The sequence below is a fragment of the Canis lupus genome, chromosome 5 (assembly GCF_048164855.1).
Source record: "Canis lupus baileyi chromosome 5, mCanLup2.hap1, whole genome shotgun sequence".
Classification (NCBI taxonomy): domain Eukaryota; kingdom Metazoa; phylum Chordata; class Mammalia; order Carnivora; family Canidae; genus Canis; species Canis lupus.
In genome coordinates this window covers 66,438,208-66,459,093 of record NC_132842.1, presented here as the reverse complement: position 1 = coordinate 66,459,093, position 20,886 = coordinate 66,438,208, and the positions used below count along the sequence as shown (strand labels likewise).

Sequence of the window (20,886 nt, the reverse complement as noted above, 5' to 3'; positions counted from 1 at the left end):
GATATGGAGTCTCCCATCTGTGAGAGCCGGACATCACAGCAGCTCCACCCCAGGGCCGCCCCCCCGCCGGCTGGGCGCTGTACCCCACATTCCACGAAGGCTGTGCTGCGCCCCCACAAGGAGCCTCCGCGTCCAGGAGAGGACGGTGAGCCTCAGAGGGGAGGTCATATGCCCAAGGTCGCAGTGACAGCAAGAAGCAACTGAGATTCACCCCCTCCAGCCCTCAAGGCCTTAATCTTTGCTGAACGTGGGGCTGCCTCTTTGTCTAAGTCGGTGGGGGCTGGGGGGCAGGGCTTTGTACAGGGTCAGCCTCCGGGAGCCTCAGACCCACCCGGCACCCACTGATTATGTAGGATTGTCATTGTTCCTGAGAAACTGAAGGCATTTGGTCCGGGCTGGGACCACGCCGGCAGGGGCTGGGCTCCCGGCACACACAAGGGCCGCTGGCTGGAGGCTCCTGGCAGCTCCTGGCAGCTCCCCCATGCCCATCTGTCGCTATGGCATGGTGCCCCTCTTAAGTTGGTTGGCCCCCCGCCCTAGGGCATGAATGACAGGCTCTGATGGGCAGACAGGCAGCCTGAGGCTGATTCCAAGTGCCATCTCTGCCCGGAGCCGGGCCTTGGGGGGAGCCCCCCCATCCCCACCTGGGCCTCCACACACTTCACTGCTCATGCGGGCAGATCTTGAGTCTCGTGAGGGCATCTGGGTACACCCAGACACAGGCTCCTCCCAGGGCTTGATCCCCTCTTGCTCCTCTCAGCAGTGACCACGGTAGCCACTGCTCACCCCACCTGCCTGGAGTGAAGCCATATCACTCTCCTGCTTGCCCCTAGCACCCAGCACCCAGCACCCAGAGGCCTGTCCTTGGTTCCTAGGGGACTGAGAGTCCCCTTCAAGCCCACTGCCTCAGCCTCAGGGCTGAGAACACAGATGTTAGTGTCAGGCTGCCTGGTTCATAGCTCTGCAACTCTAGCAGCTGTGCGGCCTGGGGGAGCCTCAGTTTACCCATCTGTGACATGAAGATCATAGGATGCCACACTTGTGGGGTCTCCATGAGGTCTCAAAAGACTACACACGTGAAGGGAGGTAACTGGGCTCCCAGGAAGCACTCAGAAAATACTGTCTCATTTTTACTATGTTGGGGTGAGTGGCTCAGGAGGACTAGGAGCCATCTGTGCCCCTCACTCGTTCTCCCCAGACGCAGACCCTAAATAGCCACACTCAGCCCCTCAGGAGCCTCAGCCGTCCACAGCGGTCACAGTGGTAAGAGATGACGATGCTGGAGACAGGGAAGGCTGCACCCCACAGAAGAGTAAACAGATCAAGAGACACAGTGAGAGGGATCACTGGGTGGCTCAGCAGTTTGGCGCCTGCCTACGGCCCAGGGTGTGATCCTAGAGTTCAGGGATCGAGTCCCACATCTGGCTCCCTGCATGGAGCCTGCTTTTCCCTCTGCCTGTGTCTCTGCCTCTCTCTCTCTCTCTCTCTCTCTCTCATAAATAAATAAAATCTTAAAAAAAGAGAGAGAGAGAGAGACAGTGAGAAAGGAGGAAAGCCCAGGTGCCCCAAGCCTCCTGTGATGTCACGGGGACACGTCAGGTTATGCGTAGCGTATGATGGAACTGGATGACACACCATATGTTATACTACATTATGCCACAAGCATACAGTCAACATTCATTCTGTTTGTCATCTGTTTACTGTTCCTCTCCCCACAACATTTGAGGGACTTGGGCCTCCGTGTGCCCCAACACCTGCACACATCTGGCACAGAGAAGTTGCTCAGGAAACACTGTGGGCTACACTGAGCATATCACGCGTGACGGACTGAATGAATGAATGGACGAGGGAGTGAACCAAAGGCCTCCAGGCACCCAGACCACAGGCGCAAGGACACAGTAGTGGCTGGGGCTGACCAAACCTGCGCCCGCTGCTGGAGGCTCTGCAGGCACCACTACCTTTGGCCTCACCGACACCCACAGGAAGGAGCTGTCATTACCCCCAACCTACTGAGGCCCACAAAAGGTCAGTGACTTGCTTAAGGTCACAGAGCTGCTCCCAGGTTGCCTACCCATAGTGTGGGCTGGGTGCGCCACACCGTGTTGTCACACCGAATAGAATCCACTCCGTGAGGGCAGCCCGGGGGCTCAGCGGTTTAGCGCTGCCTTCAGCCCGGGGCCTGATTCTGGAGACCCGGGATCGAGTCCCATGTTGGGCTCCCTGCATGAAGCCTGCTTCTCCCTCTGCCTGTGTCTCTGCCTCTCTCTCTCTTTCTCTCTGTATCTCTCATGAAAAAATAAATTTAAAAAAGCTTTAAAAAATTAAAAAAAGAGGAAGGAAGATAGCAGACAGGTTTAAAAATATATATTAAAAAAAAAAAAAAAAAAAAAAAAAAGAATCCACTCCGTGAAAGGCTCTGGTGTCCTGCCCTGGTGGGGAAGGCAGGACACACAAAGCAATCCTACCCTGGAATATGCCTTGGTCACCCACAGGAAGCCTTGAGTTATTTTTTTTTTTAATTTGTTACAGTTTACTTTTTTTAAAGATTTTTTTAAAATGTGTTATTTATTCATGAGAGACAGAGAGAGAGAGAGAGAGAGGCAGAGACAAAGGCAGAGGGAGAAGCAGGCTCCATGCAGGGAGCCCGATGTGGGACTCGATCCCGGGTCTCCAGGATCACCCCCTGGACTGAAGGTGGCGCTAAACCGCTGAGCCACCTGGGCTGCCCGAAGCCTTAGGTTCTAAGTGCTTTTCACACCTGAGCGCTCCACCTTCATGCCCACCCGAATCAGTAGGTCTTACCCCATTTTATAGACGAGGACACTGAGGCCAAAGAGGTACCAATGTCTGCAATGGAAAATGATGGAACAAACTGGTGGCTACTCCAAAGCAAGCAACAGGTTCTCACTTCCTGGAACCTCTGCTGGGTGTCACCAGGCACCTCCCTGTTGCTCCCCGAGGCTAAGCCCAGCCGGGCCCAGCTCCCCCTGCAGCCGTGGGGTGGCAGGAACAGGGCTGCCTTTAAAGTGGGACGGAGGAAGATGCTCCTACTCACAGAGAACTCAGCCAAAGAGTCAAATGCTAAGTATGTGCCTAGAGCACTTTTAATTTTTAATTATTATTAGTTATAATTATCTGGCTGGATCTGACAGCACGAGCGCGCAGGCAAGGAAACTGGCTCCTCGGTTACCCATCTTATAAGGACCAGGAATTTGGGACACCCGGGTAGCTCAGTGGTTGAGCATCTGCCTTTGGCTGAGGTTATGATCCTGGGGCCCTGGGATCGAGTCCTATATCAGGCTCCTTGCAGGGAGCCTGCTTCTCCCTCTGCCTGTGTCTCTGCCTCTCTGTGTGTCTCTCATGAATTAATAAATAAAATCTTAAAAAAAAAATAAGGACCAAGAATTTAAAAAACTTGGGCTCCTAGAATCTGCAACCCTAGATGACAACCCTCTTTCTTCTTCTCCCTTCCTTTTTTGTGTTCTTTCCTTTATTTTCCTACTTTCTAGGAGCTCAAAAATAATGGTAAAACATATAGGGAGAGATGGAGGGATGGATAGATAGATGGATCGATGGACGGATGGATGGCCAGACCGATGGATGAATGGATGACAGAGGGAGTTTTACAGCCCAAAACTCACATATGGGCAGGAAGTCAGGTGTAAACATAGTTATTTCAATCTGCACTAGCAAAGGGATCAAGGGGTTAAACCAAGGGCCAGAGAAGCTAAAGGAGCTAGAATCAGGGAGAGCTTCTCAGAGAAGGGACCACCTGAGCTGGGCCCTGAAGCCTGAGAGGAAAGGAAGGGTGTTCAAGGATCAGCAGAGCAGCCAGGAAGCACCTACCTCGCTGATTAGACCAGGTGCATGAAGCAAGGTGTTCACCCACCTCCAGCCCTCTCCTCTGTTCCCTGGACACCCCAAGTCTGTCCATGTCTCTGAATCTGCACTGGCTGTTCCCTTTCCCAGAAGGTCCCCAGCTTTTCCCCACACTGGCTCCTTCACAAGCTTCAGGACTCTGTTGAAATGCCAGCCTTCTTTGGCCACCCAATCCTCAACATTCTCTTGCCCTTGCCCTGATGCGCGCACACATGCACACACGCATACACACGCACACACACACACACACACTTATCGTTTTCCATCACCATGCAGTGTTTTACTGTCCTCAAAATTCTACAGTTTGGAATGACCTAGTTCATGTATTTACTGACTTACCGATGGCATCTGCCAAAGAATGACAGCTGGGTGAGAACAGGGATCATATCTACCTGTGCACACTTGTGCCTTGGACCCCCATGATGGCACCCACCTACAGTAGGTACTCGGTGTATATTTTTTTTAACAAAAGATTTTATTTATTTATTCACGAGAGACACACACAGAGAGGCAGAGACACAGGCAGAGGGAGAAGCCGGCTCCATGCTGGGAGCCCGATGTGGGACTCGATCTCGGGACTCCAGGATCATGCCCTGAGCTGAAGGCAGATGCTCAACCGCTGAGCCATCCAGGCATCCCCTCAGTGTATATTCTTAAATGAAAATGGAATGAGGGGAAGGGTCAACTCAAATATCCTCGAGGGCTAAGAAGGAAGGGTCCCATGGGGCTCAGAGCACGCCCCTTGCTCACAGACACCTCCCCCTGGCTGGGTACCAGGATTCAGCCTGGCAGGGCCCAGCTCACCCCATTGGAAGGGCTCCAGGTTGCTTGTTAGAATACCTAGCTCTGCTTTTAATCAATTGTAATCATTTAGCTGGAAGCGGCATGATTAGGCACACACAAGCAAACAGCGTGAGCTAATCCTTTAAATGCGCCCGCTCAACGCAGGGCTGGCCGCTTTGCCGCTGCAGGCCCCGGCTCGGGGAGCGCTTCCTGCGGCCCCTCACTTTGTCAATACGGGAGCCTAGATTCCAGGGCACAGGGCAGACCCACTGCTCCCCCCGGCCCAGCCCAGGCCCATCACGGAGGTCTGAGGAGCACAGGAACTCCCCCCATCAAAGAGACCCTTCCTCAGGCTCCAGGCTGTGTGTGACAGCACTCAGCGAGGCCGCCAGAGGGGGGAAAAGTGGCAGCACCAGGAAGCTTGTGGCCTTTTGCAGTCCCTGTCTCCACGACCAGCCCTAATCCTTCCTCTGCTCAAGCGGAGCCTGAGCTGAACTCACCCCATTGCTTCTCACTAGGTTTGCGGGTTCCTGGCCTCAAGTGCCAGCCTAGCAAATGCCAGGTACAGGCTCAGCAGCGCAGAAGTGGCCCCAGTGTGTTTCCACCTGGGCCCACCTGCGAGCAGGTTCTTTCGCAACCGCTGTTAACCGCTACTTGTGAGCTACCTGCTTGGCCCAACTACTAAAATAGTTTCTGGGTCCCCTGACATGAAGGCTTTTTATAGTTCAGCACTGCAGGCCTCATTTAAATCTATTAGCTCATATAAATGGCAATTCATTTAAACTTTGGAGGATTTCTGTTTGCCTTGGTGGCAAAGACGATTTGGCTTTGCATGTGGCTCTGCCATTTGCTTGTGACCCTGGACATACCACCTAAGCTCTTGGAGTCTCAGTTTCCAGATCTGCAAATGAGGATCATAAGAGCACCTATTTCATGGGGCTGTGCTGAGACAATCCATACAAAATGCTTAGGTCAGAGCGTGGTCTCCTGGAAGGGAGCCACCCAGGGGAGGTGACTGCTCGAACTATTTCTTGGCCGATTTCACGGGGAGCATGTCCACCCTGTTGAAGGCCAGCCTCGTATGGCTAAGTAATTTGCACACTCCCTGCATGCAGTCCCTTGGCGACAGTGAAGAGCAGGATACAGTGAGCCTCAGGATGGGCAGAAGGACATGCCATCCCTGTCCAGTGTCCGTGGGCACGGAGGTGTCCACAGGGATCCCCAGACAGCTGGGCAGGGTGGCTGAGCCAGCCCCTCCCCTCAGCTCAGCTAACCCCTGGCAAGGGGCCCACAGGGCCCCAGGCCTTCATCTGCTGAGGCCTGAGGCTGGATATGCAAGGCCAACACCCCGGACATTTTCGGGGTCTGTGGCTTATAGAGTTGTGTTGCAGGTCCCCCACCAAATCGACATACTACCCTCCACTGAGCCCCGGGCAAGGCAGAAGGAAATGGTCCAAGGGAAAAGCTTGGGCCAGAGGCAGTGAAAGCTGGAAAGGACTTGAAGCCCCGGCCTCTGTGGCCTTTCTACCTCGCCTCCCCGCTCCGCACACCCAGCTCCTCCCTGGGCCCCAGTGTGGGTGTCCTGTGCCCGTGGCCTTCACACTTGGCTGGGTGCCACAGATGGAGAGACTCAGCATCTCACTGTGTCCACGCTCAAGCCAGAAATCAGGAAATCACAGCAAAGCCTAGTGGAGGGGGCTCTGGAAAGTCAGCTGACCTCCAATGCCTAACGTTAAGAATATGCTAATAGTCATGGTCACAGTAACGTGAAGAATAACGGTAAATGCTAATAATAACCACAGGTAGTGTCAACCACACTCTTCCTATGCACCGGTCACTGTGCCAAGGGTCTCCCGCAACACAGCTCTGAGGTGGGAACTGTTAATACTCCCGTTTTCCAGATAAGAAAACTCTGGCCTAGCGCTGGGAAACGGCGGAGCCAGGCTGCAAATACAGAGCTGCTTCACAAAGACCGTGTGCGCTCCCTGCCTCCCCGCTGCGGCATTTCAGACACCTCTGCCGCCAGGGACCTTCTACCTTTCCTTCCTTCCGTCTGTAGACTCTTCCCCACACAGTGGACATTTGCAGTGTCCACCAGCCTTGGCTCCCCTCCGCCACCCGGGGCCAGTGGAGCAGAGCTGGACAGCTGACCATCAACCGTCGGAGCTCAACCATCAGATCCCCTCTCCAGGGAATCTCGAGCCTGCTGCTGGCATGCTGGCTGTTTCCTGCAGTCACTGTCTCTGGGCTGGCCGGGGGTTCCGTCCGGCTACTTGCATAACCAAATCCCCACACTAAATCCCCTCTTTTGAAATATCCAGGAGTGTCTGTCTCAGCAGAAATGACAGAAGCCACGGCAGCTCTGGCCAGCATTTTCCCTTCTAGAGATGAGCCCAGAGAGCCAGGCTGCAGGAAAACACAATATGAACCAGAAAGAGGCAGAAGGCAGAGTGTCACCACCTTGAGACAGGGGCACTTGATTCTCAAGGACTGGGCCACCAGAAACTCCACACCACTTCCGGCAAACAAAAGCCACCCAGCGTCCCTACAAATCCATTCCTCATCCTGCTTGAGCTAACCCCAGAGAGGGATGCATGAGCCGTGATTGTCAGAGGGCAGCATGCACACCCCGACCCTCTGCCCACTGCCAGAAGTCTGTGGCTGCTGCAAGCAAGTGGACAGAGCTTAAAATGCGTGAAGACAAGTGTCCCCACACTTTCACAGCAATCTGCCCACATCTTCTCCTGGCCAAGGGTCCCCTGAAAGCTCTTTGGAGTCAGGCTGGATCCCCATAGCCGAGCACGCTGCCTGAGCTCCCCGGGTGCATGCGTGCGTACATGTGTGCATGGATGTGCGTGAGTGCATGTGTGTGTGTTCAGGAACCTTCTCCCCTATCTCTCCCCCACCTCCAGCCCCTGGCAACCATTGATGTTTTTTTTCCAACAGTCTTGCCTTTTTCTGGAACACCAGGTAAACAGAACCACGTTAGTACGGCGCCTTTCGAATCTGGCTTCTTTCATTTGGCATTTGCAATTCATCCAAGTGGCTGCGTGTGTCAGCGGCTGCTTTGTATTGCCAAGCAGTGAGGCACTGCATGCATGTAGCACACCTGTCCGTCCGTTCCCAGGTAAGGGACAGCTAAGGGGTTTCCAGCTGGGGGCCAGCATCCATGGAGGTTCTGGTGTGAGCATGTTTTTCATGCTCTAGGATAAACATGTCACGGGAGGGTTGCGCAGTGAAACATTAAGTGTACGTTTGACTTTACAGGGACTCAAGAACTATTTTGCCAGGTGGCCACACCACTTCAGGTTTCCAGCAGCAGCACGCGGGGGTTCCAGCTGCCGCTCCGCACCCTGGCCAGCACTCGGCATGGCTGACTTTTTCTTCTGTTTTGATCATCCTGGTAAGGGTGTGGTGGCCTTGCGTTGTGGTTTTCATTTGAGCTTCCCTGATTATAATCATGTTGAACGTCCCCACATCTTTGGTGAAGTGTTGAAATGCTCCACTTGTTTTACAGTGGATGTTGCCCTTCATTATTAAGTTTTCAGGGTTTTAAAAAATATGTCCTGGATAGAAGTCCTTTATCAATATGTGATTTGCACGTATTTTCTTCTGATGTGTGGCTTTTCATTTTCTTAACAGGGTCTTTCAAAGACTAGACTTCTTAAATTTTGATTCAGGGTAGAAATCGGATAATACCTCTTCCCTACTTGGATTCCCATCACAGTGGGGATAAAATCCAAACTCCTTTGCTGTCCTTCAAACCCCACCATGACAAACTTCCACCTGCCAGCCCTCTCCACACCACTGCTCCCCACTCACTCTGCTTTAGCCACCTTCTGCCTTCTGTCATTCCAGCAGTACACCCAGCTCACGTGACCACAGGGCCTTTGCACTCATGGCTCTCTTCCATACACTCCTTCTCACCAGCCAGGTCTCAGCTTAAATGCCACCTCCTCAGAGAGGCCCTCCCTGACCACACTCCCCAGGGATTATCCAACCTCACCCCCATCACACTCCAGCCCATCACCTGGTTTTATTTTCTTTGTGGTGACCATGACAGGACACTGTCGATCAGTCCCTCTTGAATGCAGGCCCTGTGGGTATTTCTCTGTCTCATTCACCACAGTCTTGGCCGTTCCTAGATCTAGTGCCTGGCACGTAGTGGGCCCTCCATGTACATGCTCTGAACAAATGGATAGCTAAGTGTAGTTCTCTCCTGCTCCTAATCACTCTGATATGAACGTGTTCCAGTCTGTCCAAAGTCCTCTTTGGGCAGAGCCAGACGAACTCAGAATCAATCAGGACTTTCACCTCCCTCATCCTGGCAACAGTGCTCCTATTAATGCATCCTAAGAGAACATTCTCTTTGGAGGTAGACAAATCACTGTGACACAGCCCAAGCCTACCGGGGCCAAATCTCATCACTGTTGCCTCTATATTCACAGCAGGTATTTCCAGTTTTACAATGAGAACAATCCTCAGCCTTATATCTTAAGACCTCTTGGCTCAGAGTCACTTGTGCCAACAAACATTAGTTTCCCTGAGTCTCCCCACAGGACCTCAAATGACATACAGCCAGGAGAGCCAGTCAAGGTTCCAGCAAGGGCCCTGCCTCCTGCTGTACACACAAACCCCCACATGTCACCCCAGGGAAATAAGGCACTTGCCCACCAGCCCCAGGTTCTGTGTAATGATGATGAAAACTTCAATGCCTGAAAAACCCTCCTCTCAAAAACCCAGAAAATTGCTATTCAAGTTACTTAAGGAAAGCCATTATTTGCATAGATCGGGTGTCGCTACAACACTTCTGCATTTAAATGGTCTGTAATTAAAATCATTAATTGCAGAAAATAGTCACTCGTTAAGGCTATAATTTAGCGAGGTTCTCGGCATTTGAGGATCTGCCTTAAAGGTTGACGGATGACCCAGGAAACCACCAGCTCACAGGAACCATTCTGATGCCTGGGACAGTCTGCAGCTCCGGGTGCGCATGGCTCGCAGCGGGATCGGCTTGAGACCACAGCTCTCTGGGCCTCCGTGAGGCTCCACGATAACGACGGAGCTCACAAAGGCGAGACGGGGCAACCTTTCTGGGAAAAACCTGCAAGGGAGGGAGCATCCCTTTCTCGGCATCCAGGACAACGTGGGAGGACCAGAGGGCTGAGCGAGTTCAAAGTTTGAGTAAATCATAGTTTATAGGAGCTAGTGGCTTTAAAAGAGGCCTGCCGTGTTGAGCTATAAAAAGCCGGAGTTGTCTGGGGACCCGGGGTCTATTTTGGTAGCTGCACCAAGCAGGTGAAGCAGGTGGGAGGCGCGGAAGGGCGGTGCTCAGGTGCAGGAGGCTTCCCGGACGGCCCGCTGGGCAGGTGCTGCCACTGATCTCGCTTGGCGGACTGGGGGAGGGCCCCTAGCCATCCTCAGCCGAGCCCTAGCCATCCTCAGCCAAGGGGCACATGCTCAGTTTGTGGATCAAGGTGGGGGCAGCCCTGGGCCCCGGGCAGGGTCACCACCTTGCAAGTGGCACTTGGAGCTGGGACCCCCTCTCCGGGCCTGGGTCCGTATAGCTAGGTCCCACATGGTGACAGTGTGAAGGCAGCTCTGCTTGTCCAGCCTTGCCATGGGGCCAGCCCGCGGGAAGGGACCCTGACTGTCGGGGGTGGGGGGGAATGCCCACTGAGCCCTCCATGGGAAAGCCCCAGAAAGGAGGCACCCCAGTGCTGCCCCTCAGCAACCTGATGACACAGCCTCAACCCCCGGGAGGGGTGTGGTGTGACTGCTGAGTGCAGGCTTGGCACTTGCCCGGGTGTGCAGGCAGGCGTGTTTCCAGTGGGCAGACCCTGTGGGTCACAGTGTGCACGGCGCTTGGGAGGCTGTGACAAACGTCAGCTTTCCTTTCCTTCTGGGCACAGGGCACGATTACCCACCTCGTCCCCTTTGGAACTGGGCAGGGCCGCATCACTGCATTTGGCCAAGACAACACAGGAGTGGGAGAGGTGTGCCGCTGCCCAGCAGAAGCTTCGAGAGCTGATGTGTGGTTCACCACCTCCCTTGTGCGCTTTGTGGAAAATGCTGTTATTCTCGGTGTACGGTATCAAGGCATGTCTGCGTGTACATGTGGTGTTTCTGGGGATGTCCACATGGTGCTTCTTTTTGGGGTGTGGTCTTATGCACACTGTGTAGGTGGTATTCCGTATGTGTGTGTACACACAGTATTTCTGGGTGGACATGTGACCAATCCAGGGTTACAAGAATTTCATGCAAAAGTCAGCAGAAGAAGGCAGCTTCACCTGGACACAGACCTGAGTCCTCAGAAACCATCAACAGGTGGGACAACAGGGGCAGTGGCTGAAGGGCCTAGGGCAGCCGGCCGCCACAACGTCCCCTCACGAGGGCTCTCTTGGCCACTGCCAGGCCTGCACGGTGATCTGAGGAAGCTGGCCAAGGCCACTGTGTGGCACCCAGGGGCTGCATCAGCCTCAGGCCCTGTGGTGAGCACCCCTTCCGCTGAGTTGGGGCCCAACCCAACAGCTCTCACTTTTCTGGCTTTCTCGGGCAGAGCTGGAGGCTCTGAGACCCCAGACCCAGTCCTTGGCTGCACACAGCCCCAGGATTCAGTCATACAAGCTGCACAGACCACCAGCCACAGATCCACAGCTCAGCTCAACATCATCATCAAAGATAGGTAGAGACCCAGAAGCCCCAAGAGGGGAAGGAGCTTGCACGGAAACACCACAAATGAGAGCCTTCTGAGTCCTCACCAGGCTTAGTGGCTCCAGTTCAGCTCGTCTGAGAATCATGGTCAGTAGAGGCCCAGGGGCCACCCCGATGTCGGCCTCTGGGAGGGCAGCCACTGCCTCCACACCGAGCAACTGTTGCTTTTTTGGGTGGGGTGAGGCTACGTACAAGACCCGCCATCCTGGCTTCACCCCAAGACCCTCGGTGCCTGTGGGGGCCCCCAAAGAGCACCAGGAGGGGGTGTGCAGCGGACAAGGGCACTCACCTGCAGCTCGGTCTGGAAGAAGAACTTCTGTGGGCACTGCGAGCAGTCGTAGATCTTGTCCTCCTGCCCATGCACGGCAAAGATGTGCTGCTGCAACTTGTTGGCCTGGACAAAGACTGGACGCAGGCACGGCTGTCAGGGGCCACACTCCGGGGACGCCAGCCCAGACACCCCACACTACTCATAAGGAGGGATCGCCCACCCATGGACACAGGTGACCAAATCCTGGGCCACTAGGAGGTCACTGCAGCCACGGGAGGGGGCCGAGCCAGAGGAGCCAAGCTCTGCCACTTACAGGCTGTACAGTGTTGGACAAGTCACTTAACCCCTCGGGGCTTCATGTCCTCCTCTGAAAAAAATGAGGATCATTACAGTATTGAGTGGCTGGGAGGGTCGAATGGCTTACTACTTGCAAAATGCTTTAAAAGATGGCCTGGCACATAATTAGTCCAGGGAACACCGGCGCCATCGTCAGCCTCAGCTTCACCATTTGCCAGATACCTTCCGTGTGTGGGCTCCTGACTCTGGCACAGGCCCTGCACTAGTGTTACCCTCATTTTACAGAAAAGGAAGCTGAGGCACTGGGAATGTTAAATGACTTGTTCTAGGTCCTGCTGCTAGCAGATGGCAGAGCTGAGATTTGAACTAAATACACTTAACATATTGTCTAGTGTAAGAAGGTGCTCAATAAACACAAATTCCTATTCTATTTGAGGTTGTTATCAGCATCCTCAGATCCCCATGCAGGGGCCCCGTGTCCTGGACCCGCGACCTGGCAGCTGAGGCCCCTCGGTGCCAGCCTCCACCTCGCCTGCAGAGTGTGATGGTAGCAGATGGGTGGAGGCTCCCAATTGAGGGGGAAGGGGCACCATGGTGTTCCAAGACCCTCGCGCACCCCAGTAGTGTGTGCGTGTGCGGGGACATCCTCCGTGGCCCAGCCCCCTCAGGCCCACCATGGAGCAGGTCGCAACAGTCCACGAGCAGCCCCGGCCCTGAGCGCACACAGGAGGTGGCCCCAAGGCAGCTGTGTGTCTGGGAGGTGAGCACTTCAGAAATCCCCTCCTGCCAGGCGCCCTCCCGGGGGTGGGCTTCCTGCCGTGGCAGACGACAGATGTCGGGGGAGGCAGGGGGAAGGCCAGGGCTCCCCCACGCACACCGGCTGCCATCTGGGCAGCAGGAGGGGGGATAGCAGAGCCCCTGAGACTCGCCTCGGGCCGGGACAGCCGCTCGCCTGGGCGGGCAGCCAGGCTGGGGGCTGGGGGCTGGGGGCCAGGGGCTGGGGACTCGGCCAGCAGAACTGCCCTTGACCCCTCCATCCTGGAGCACGGATGGAGCGTGGGCTGAGGCAGGCCCAAGAGGAAGGGAAGCCAAGAAGTGCATAGAGAGAGAGCCCCACAGTTGTAGGACAGAGCTCCCAGCTCAGGGAGACGAGCCTGGAGCCCGTGGAAGGCAAAGGTGGGTGACACTGGGCTGGAAAATTCAGTTGTGCCTAGGGGTGAAGGGTGGCTAGGAAAGGACCCTCCATCTGCCTAAGAGGAGGGGCTGGAGGTGCACGGGGTGTAGGCCAGCTCTGCGTGAGGCAGGCAGGGTGATGGGCTGTGGGGCCCTTGGGGACTCCAGGTCCATGTCAGTGCGGGAGCATATGCTGAGGTCCAACAATTAAAGGGCGAGGCCTACATCCTTCCCCCAGCTCCCCCCTCATCCCCTCACACACTTACCTGTGAAGCACACGGGGCATTTGAAGGTGCCGCCCATGCCCTCGAAGCTGTGCTCGATGAGGTGACAGAGGAGCTTGGCTGGGGAGTCGAACATCTGGTTGCACAGCTTACACTCGTGGTTGATGCCTTCCTCTGCAAGGAAAATGATGGCCAGTCAGTGACCTTGCAAACATTGGGCAGGAGCCCAAGGGCCCCCAGTATAGCCAAGGCCAACCTGTGCCTGGTCCCCAGACCCAGGGCTGGTGTGAAGGCCACAGATGCCAGGACCCATCCAGCTCCAGACAGTCCCTCCCACAGAGCCTAGAGACCCCAGGGGCCAGCCACAGATATGTGGCTCTTAAAGCCACTGTCTGCCTTCATTTCTCTTGTTGGTCAAGCAGCCAAGAATGTGTGCAGGCCACGGTCAACAGCCTGAATCTGAGACTCCACCATGTCACTGTGGAGAGGAGCCCAGGATGGGGTCTGCACAGAGAAAGGAGTCCAACCAGAGTTTTTAAGAATCTAGTAGAATATTTACTGAGCATATACTGCATGCCAGGCACTGCAAGCTAGGAATCCTGTGGGGAACTGAACAGATAACACGCTTGCCCCCATTCTAATGGTGGGGGAGACACATCATCAGGATGACCAATGTGTAATACAGCATCAGGGGGGATGTGAGAACATGGGAGGCTCCCTAGGTGACAGTCAAGGTGGGCCTGCGCTGGCTTGCCAGTAGCAGGAGAGCCATGTGCCTGAAACTCGGGGGTTGGGTTGGGGTGCAGTGGGGTCGGGTGGGATCGGAGGGGACACAGGGATGCACATTGCCCAGGGCCTTGCCAGCCACTGGCGGACTCTGGCTTTGACTCTGAGGGCTGAGCCACCATAAGTAGATGCCACCAAAACAACAAATGCTCTTTGTAAAATATTTGAAACAGATGGCCTATGGATAATGGCTGATGGACAAAGGGCGGACACCCTGTCCTTCCAGATCAGAACATGGCTCCATTTACCCACCTGGAAGCCGCTATGACCTTCACTCGAACCCAGGAGCCCCAAGCACCAGCTTCTCACCAGCATCAAGGGGTACAGTGCCAAAGTCTGGTGACCCAGCCCAGAGTCAGCAGGGAAGAGTTCAAACCCTGGCTTCTTCTCCACACTGTATAGCCCAGGGGGTGAGTGTGCTCAGAGTAAACGAGGTTCCCCGAGCCCCTGTCCCATGAGGCTGTGCGAGGCTGGAAGGGGCCAGCACCTGCAACCAGTGCAGCCCTCAGCTCAGCAAGGGGGTACGTCGGGGAGTCACCCTGGCTTGAGTGTCACGTCATCTGGGGTTGGAACCTGGTTCTGCCACTCACTGCATGATCTTGGGCAAGTTATACAACCTCTGTGTGCCTCAGTTTCCTCTTTTCTCAAGTACACGACAACTGCCTTCCTCACCACTACGCACCCATGAGAATGGCCAAAATCCAGAACCCTGATGACAGCAAGTCCTGACAAAGATGTGGAGCAATAGGAACTGTCACCCACTGTGGCTGGGAATGCAAAATGGCACAGCCACCTTGGAAGAGGCTTTGTCGGTTTGTCACAAAATTAAACCTACTCTTACTATACATCCAACAATCTCGCTCCTTAGTATTTACCCAAAGGAGTTGAAAACTTATATCCACAAAAAAAAAAAAAGCTATAAATGGAGATTTATGGCAACTTTATTCATAATTTCCAAACCTTGAAAGCAACCAAGATGTCCTCCAGTTGATGAATGAACACATAAACTGAGGTCCATCCAAAGGATGGATTATTACTCAGTGCTAAAATGAACAGAGCGATCAGGCCATGAAAAGGCGCAGAGGAAACTTCAATGCATATTACTAAGTGAAAGAAGCCAATCAGAGAAGGCTACCTGCTAGGATGCCAACTATTCTGGAAAAAGCAAAACTACGAGGACAATGAAAAGACCAGCTGGTTGCTTAAGGTGGGGGCAGAGATGAGCAGGCCAAGCACAGAGGATTTCTAGGCAGTGGAAATACTCTATATGATATTCTAATGATGGACACGTGTCATCACACATTTGTCCAAGCCCTCAGGAGGTACAACACCAAGGGTGAACCCCAAGGCAAACTACAGACCTTAGGTGATTGTGATGTGTCACTGTAGGTTCATCTTGCAAAAATCACGTACCTGGTCATTCTGGAAAGTGGCAAAGATAATGAGGAAGGCTATGCATGTGTGTGGCAGGGAATATAATGGAAATCTCTATCTTCCTCTTAATTTTATTATAAACCTAAAACTGCTCTAAAAAATATATAAAAGTCGGGGCGCCTGGGTGGCTCAGTTGGTTGAACATCTGGCTCTTGATTTTGGCTCGGGTCATGATCTCGGGGTCCTGAGATAGAGCCCCCTGTGTAAGGCTTTGGGCCCAGTGGGGAGTCTGCTTGTCCCTCTCCTTCCTTCTCTGCCCCTCCCCCTGTGCATGCACTCTTTCTCTCAAATAATTAATTCTTTAAAAAATAATAAAAGCCTTCAAAAAAAGTCACATATATACCCCCCCACATAGCCTTCATCTTTTTTCTTTTTTTAAAAGATTTTATTTATTTATTTATTCATGAGAGACACAGAGAGAGAGAGAGAGAGGCAGAGACACAGGCAGAGGGAAAAGCAGGCTCCATGCAGGGAGCCTGATGTGGGACTCGATCCTGGGACTCCAGGATCACGCCCTGGGCCAAAGGCAGATGCTCACCACTGAGCCACCCAGGCATCCCTAGCCTTCATCTTATAGTGGATGTGACAATTAAATGAGTCAATACAGGGGCACCCAGGTGGCACAGTCGGTTGAGCATCCCGAAACCAAGATCTCAGGTCCTGATCTCAGGGTGGTGGAATCAAACCCCAAGTCGGGCTCTGAGCTCAGTGGAGAGTCTTGCTAAATTTCTCTCTCCCTCTTCCTCGGCCCCTTCCTGCTTGTACGCTCTTGGTCTCCTTTCTCTCAAATACATGAACAAATCCCACCCCCCACTGCCCCCCACCAAAAAGAGTAAACGAGTTAATACACGAAAGAGGATTGGACAGTCCCCGCACACAGCAAGTGCTCAATAAGTGTTTCCTGTCAGGTGTGCCAGCATCAGCGAGAGTATTATCTGGGACAGCCAAGGACACGGGCTCCCTCTTGGGCTCCCCCAGGGAACCAGCCTCACCAAAGGTGCCAGGTGCTTTGATTTGCCCTCAAAGGCAAGAATTAGGTAGCAGAGGGGCTCTGCCAGTGGCAAGACACAAACACAGATGGGCTGAGGCTCCTGGCGAGTCCCTGGGTCCCCAGGCCCTGGCTGGGGCTGGCAGGGACAGCACACATCCCCCTGGCCCAGCCAGCCCCCAGCCCCCACCTCAGCACCCCCCTCCGCCCCCCGCAGAGACACATGCACACACGTGCGCGTGCAGGTGGGCCTGCCCCACATAGCCCACTGGCTGGAATCTACCGGGTGTTCGCCGTGCCCCTGGAGCCCCGGCAACTAGGCCACATGCACCCGACAGAGAGCCAGGCAGAGCTTCCATTTACACTGGCAGAAAAGGAATTCATTGACAAGTTTGGGGACGCAGGGCAGGCTCAGCACGCTCGCCGCATAGGCCCTACTCACGTCCTCCACTTCCCTTGGGGAGACTCTCATCATAATTAGAGATGGCCTCCTGTGTGGGGGCTGCCTCAGAAGACCCCCAACATGCCCCCTGTCCCCCACACAAACGATGCTCCTCAGGGCCTGGCACAAAGTAAGGAATGAATGAACGAGAGAAAGAGAGGTACCACCCTTATGGGTGACCTCCCTGAATGTGGACACCTCTCGGACGTTAATAAGGCAGACGGTATGTGAAATGACAACCGTACAGAGGTTTCTATTATGGTTTATACTATACCTTAAGTTTAAGCTGATAAAAATGAATCAAATACCAGAATTAATCCTGCTCGCTGGTAAAACCCCATTTCTAGGAAAGAGAATTAGACCTCTTGCCAAGGTAAGAGAGCCAGCTGGGGGGTGGTACTCGGAACGGAACAGGATACAAAGGCCTCCCCATCCATAGGGATCCCACCTGCATGCCACCTCCAGGCAGGCTCCCCTGACTATGCCTGCATGCACAGTGGGACCTGGCTGGGCATGGTGATCCTGGATTCATCTAACCGGATCCTAGGAATCTTTCTGATCCTGCCAACTGGATTATGGACACAGATAGTGGCTTCTCCTTCTCCAGCCCCCACAGCATCAGGCCCTGCCTGGGCACGCAGAAGGGGCCCGGGAAATACTCCCGGTGGAGAGACACCCCTGGCTGGGCCCTCACTCCCTGCCCAGCCAGAGCCAGCTCCCCGGGGCAGGGATGGCAAAGGAGGATTTACTGCTCTCTGCCGAGCGGGGCCGAGCGGGGCCGAGCGAGGCCTTTATCCACTTGGCTGTGAATGGAGACGTGCCGTCTGATGCACAAACGCCGAGAGGACAAAGAAGGTTCCCGCAACTGATAAATCAGAGAAATCATGTCTGACAGTCACTTTCCGTTCTCCGAGTGCCGAGCAATTCATCAGCAGCTCCCCGTGATTCATAGACGCCGCTACACCCTGCACCCACGTTCATAAATATGTGCACAGTCAGGCAGCCCTGGAGCCGCCAGCCGGTTCCAGGCCCCAAACAGCTGCCATGTAAGCAGATCGCACCCCCGAAGCGGTGTCGATGTGAGGTTGTGGGCTGATCAGATCAGGAGCCCGACAGGTGCATGCCACTGCTCTCTTGCCTCGCTCCGCCCTCCCTCCCGTGTTAAAGAGAGTCAGACCTGGGGAGCCCTGGGAGGCAAAATAAAACAAACACAAAGTGAAAGCAAGAAAGCCGGGGGGGTTCCCCCAGACCCGAGAATCGGGCCTTCTGGTTTGCAGACCTTCTTTCTGAAGGACAAGGCCCTCTCCCGGCCCGAGGGGGGTTGGAGGAGCTCCCTGGGGTGTCCGTAATGTGTCCCTCTGCCTCTCCAGCCCTCCAGGAAAAAGGGGGGTGGGGAGCTGCCCTAGTTAGTGTGCAAACAGTCCCTCCGCGTGCCGGTGACCCGATACCAGCCAGCCCACGGTACTGGCAGAACGTGCCGCCGCCGCCACCGCGGCTCCTTACCCCGCTGACGCGGACAACCTCGCACTCTGTCCCAAGTCGTGGGGTCCGCAGAGAGCGGCACCCTCCGAGAATAACTCTCCTGAATTCTCTAAGATCACGCAGCCTCGGCGGACACCTCGGAGCAGAATGACAAAGCTGTCTGGGAGCCCGCAGGCCCCTCTGCCCCGGTGCAGGGGGTGGGGGTGCGGGGGCTGGGAACTGGAGGATTTTGTGAGTTAAGACGCAAAATCACTTCCTCTCCTTTCTGTTCTTTTTTTTCCCCCCTTATAGCACATGACAGGCATCCATAAGAGAGACCTACACAACTCAAGTGAATTATGCAGCCCCACTCATTTGTAAAGTGAAATGCAGATTTTGCTTGCTCACTGTGCCAGAGCTTTCCTTCCAGTCCCCGTAAGTCGGGGCTGGCATGGGGAATCCATTGATACATTATGATTTTTTTTTTAAATAAAAATAAATACAAACCCAAACTGGCAAAGAAACAACCCAGCAAGCACGAAAATCCCAGAGTTCCCCCCTCCCACCCCAAACCAACCAACAACCCTCTTTTTTTTTTTTTTTTCCCCTGCTCAGGAATAATAAGTGTTAATTTTACACTTCATTTCTCAAAAAAATAATAGGATGTGCTTTTGCTTAAAACCAAGTCAGCCTGCTGGAACCTTTCAGGCTGAAACTGTGTCAGCCCAAAAGAGGAGCAGAGGGCTTTGTGGAAGAGCATCGTGCCGAGATGATAGCTCCCTGTAATGTCCTCGGTACCGACTTTTGTCTCCAAAAGCATTTGATCCTGGCAGACACATACTTATTTCCATACAGGTCTTGGGGGAAGCCAGGAGGAGAGAGAGCTGATTATCAGAATCCTGAAGGTGAAGCTCAGGTGGGCCCCACTGATGTCAAAGGCAGGCCTGGGCACACATTTGGAGGCCATAATTTGCTGCCTGGGAGGGAGGGGCAGCAGGCTGCAGCGGGGAGTGGACAGGGCATTGTTCTCCGGCTCTAATGCACTGAGCCCGACCTGCTCCCGCCATATCGCTGGGCCTCGCCTGGCCCTTCTCTAGGCAGGGACCCCACTCGGGGAAGCTGACCCACGAGCGGTATCATTACGGCACAGACCCCTCCAAGAGCAGAGGACCAGTGACTGTCACCTGTGTTGACAGGGGGCATAATTAGCCACCTCCATTCAGGAAGCAGCAATTAAGGACACCAAAGTAAGGACTAGAAACACTTGACTTTGAGTCCCAGTTCCAGTCGTTCGCTGTGTGTACTTGGGTGAGTTACTTAACTTCTCTGAGCGTCAGCTGCGTCGGCTAGAAAATGGGAACAATCATCACAGGGTTTTTGTAAGGCCACCAATCAGGCTTCTTCTGTCAAAGGATGCCTGTCTTCAATGAAAACTCTCTGCCCCCCGACTGTCTCCTTGTCCTTGTCCCTCACTTCATTCAGGAGTCTGCTCAAATGCTAGCTCTACTAACAGGCCTTTCCGGATGCCCCCAGAGAAAGCAGCACACACCCCTATCCTTTCTAGCACCTCACCCACCTTCTAATTTCCTTTACGGTGCTTACCACCACCTGGCGTATGTGTGGGGGCTGTGAACAGAGTTCACCGTTTTGTTTTTGTTTTTTAACTAACTGACTCTTTCCCTCATACACATCTTATGCATGCACGCACGGAGTAATGTGAGCTCTGTGAGGGTTATTTTGCTCATTGCTATGTCACCAGTGCCTGGAACAGGGCCTGGCACATAGCAGGTGCTCAATAAATAGGAAATGAATGATTTGTGTCAAGCACTTAGTACAATGTTTGGAGCATGGGGTAAGGTTGCTGGTAAATGCTGGTTATCACTCACCAGTGGTGGGTCCCCACCACCCAAACTCGCAGGACTGTTGGCTTATAGAATCTGTGCTTGCCTTCAGAGACTCGCTATTTGGATCCTCACAAAATGGCCCGCAGGAGTGTAGGCCTAGAGGGTCCTGCCAAGTGGACAGAAAAGGAAAAGAAGGCTTAAAAGGACAGCACCCCCCTACCAGCAAAGTGGCAGAACCAGGGTGAGGACATGTGGTCATCCCCAAGCAGCCCTCTATATCTTCAAAAATACCAAAAGAAAAAAAAAAAAAAAAAAAAAAAAAAAAAAAAAAAAATACCAAAAGAGGCCCAAGACCTGAGACCTGGGACCTGGGACCCAGCAAGCCACCCTCTGGTCCCTGATCACCTAGAATTCTGGGGAGAGGAAGACAGATGTACCCTCCTGGTTCCCACATTTGAGCCTGGACACCCCCCTGCCAGCACCAGCTTCAGTTGGCAGGAGGGTCAGAACTTTCCCCAGGTAAGCAGGGAGGTAGCGCCCACAGCGATGGCATGGGCCAGCCCGGGGCTGTAGCACTGTCCCTGCAACAG

The 20,886-nt window shown here is 54.0% G+C and overlaps 1 protein-coding gene and 1 long non-coding RNA gene across 5 annotated transcripts in view; one reads left to right on the top strand and one right to left on the bottom strand.

Moving 5' to 3' along the window:
* ZNF423 (zinc finger protein 423) overlaps positions 1 to 20,886 on the bottom strand; it is a 334,231-nt gene that overhangs the window by 17,636 nt on the left and 295,709 nt on the right. For all 4 annotated transcript variants that reach the window (XM_072827124.1, XM_072827126.1, XM_072827127.1 and 1 more), the window contains 2 exons: positions 13,384 to 13,515; positions 11,666 to 11,781 (listed from right to left, as the gene is read on the bottom strand). In XM_072827124.1, the coding sequence (XP_072683225.1) occupies positions 11,666 to 11,781; positions 13,384 to 13,515 (248 nt within the window). The remainder of the gene's footprint in view (positions 1 to 11,665; positions 11,782 to 13,383; positions 13,516 to 20,886) is intronic.
* On the top strand, positions 7,647 to 8,267 carry LOC140633939 (uncharacterized). Its single transcript, XR_012031535.1, has 2 exons — positions 7,647 to 7,789; positions 7,930 to 8,267. It is a non-coding gene; the product is annotated as an uncharacterized lncRNA (long non-coding RNA).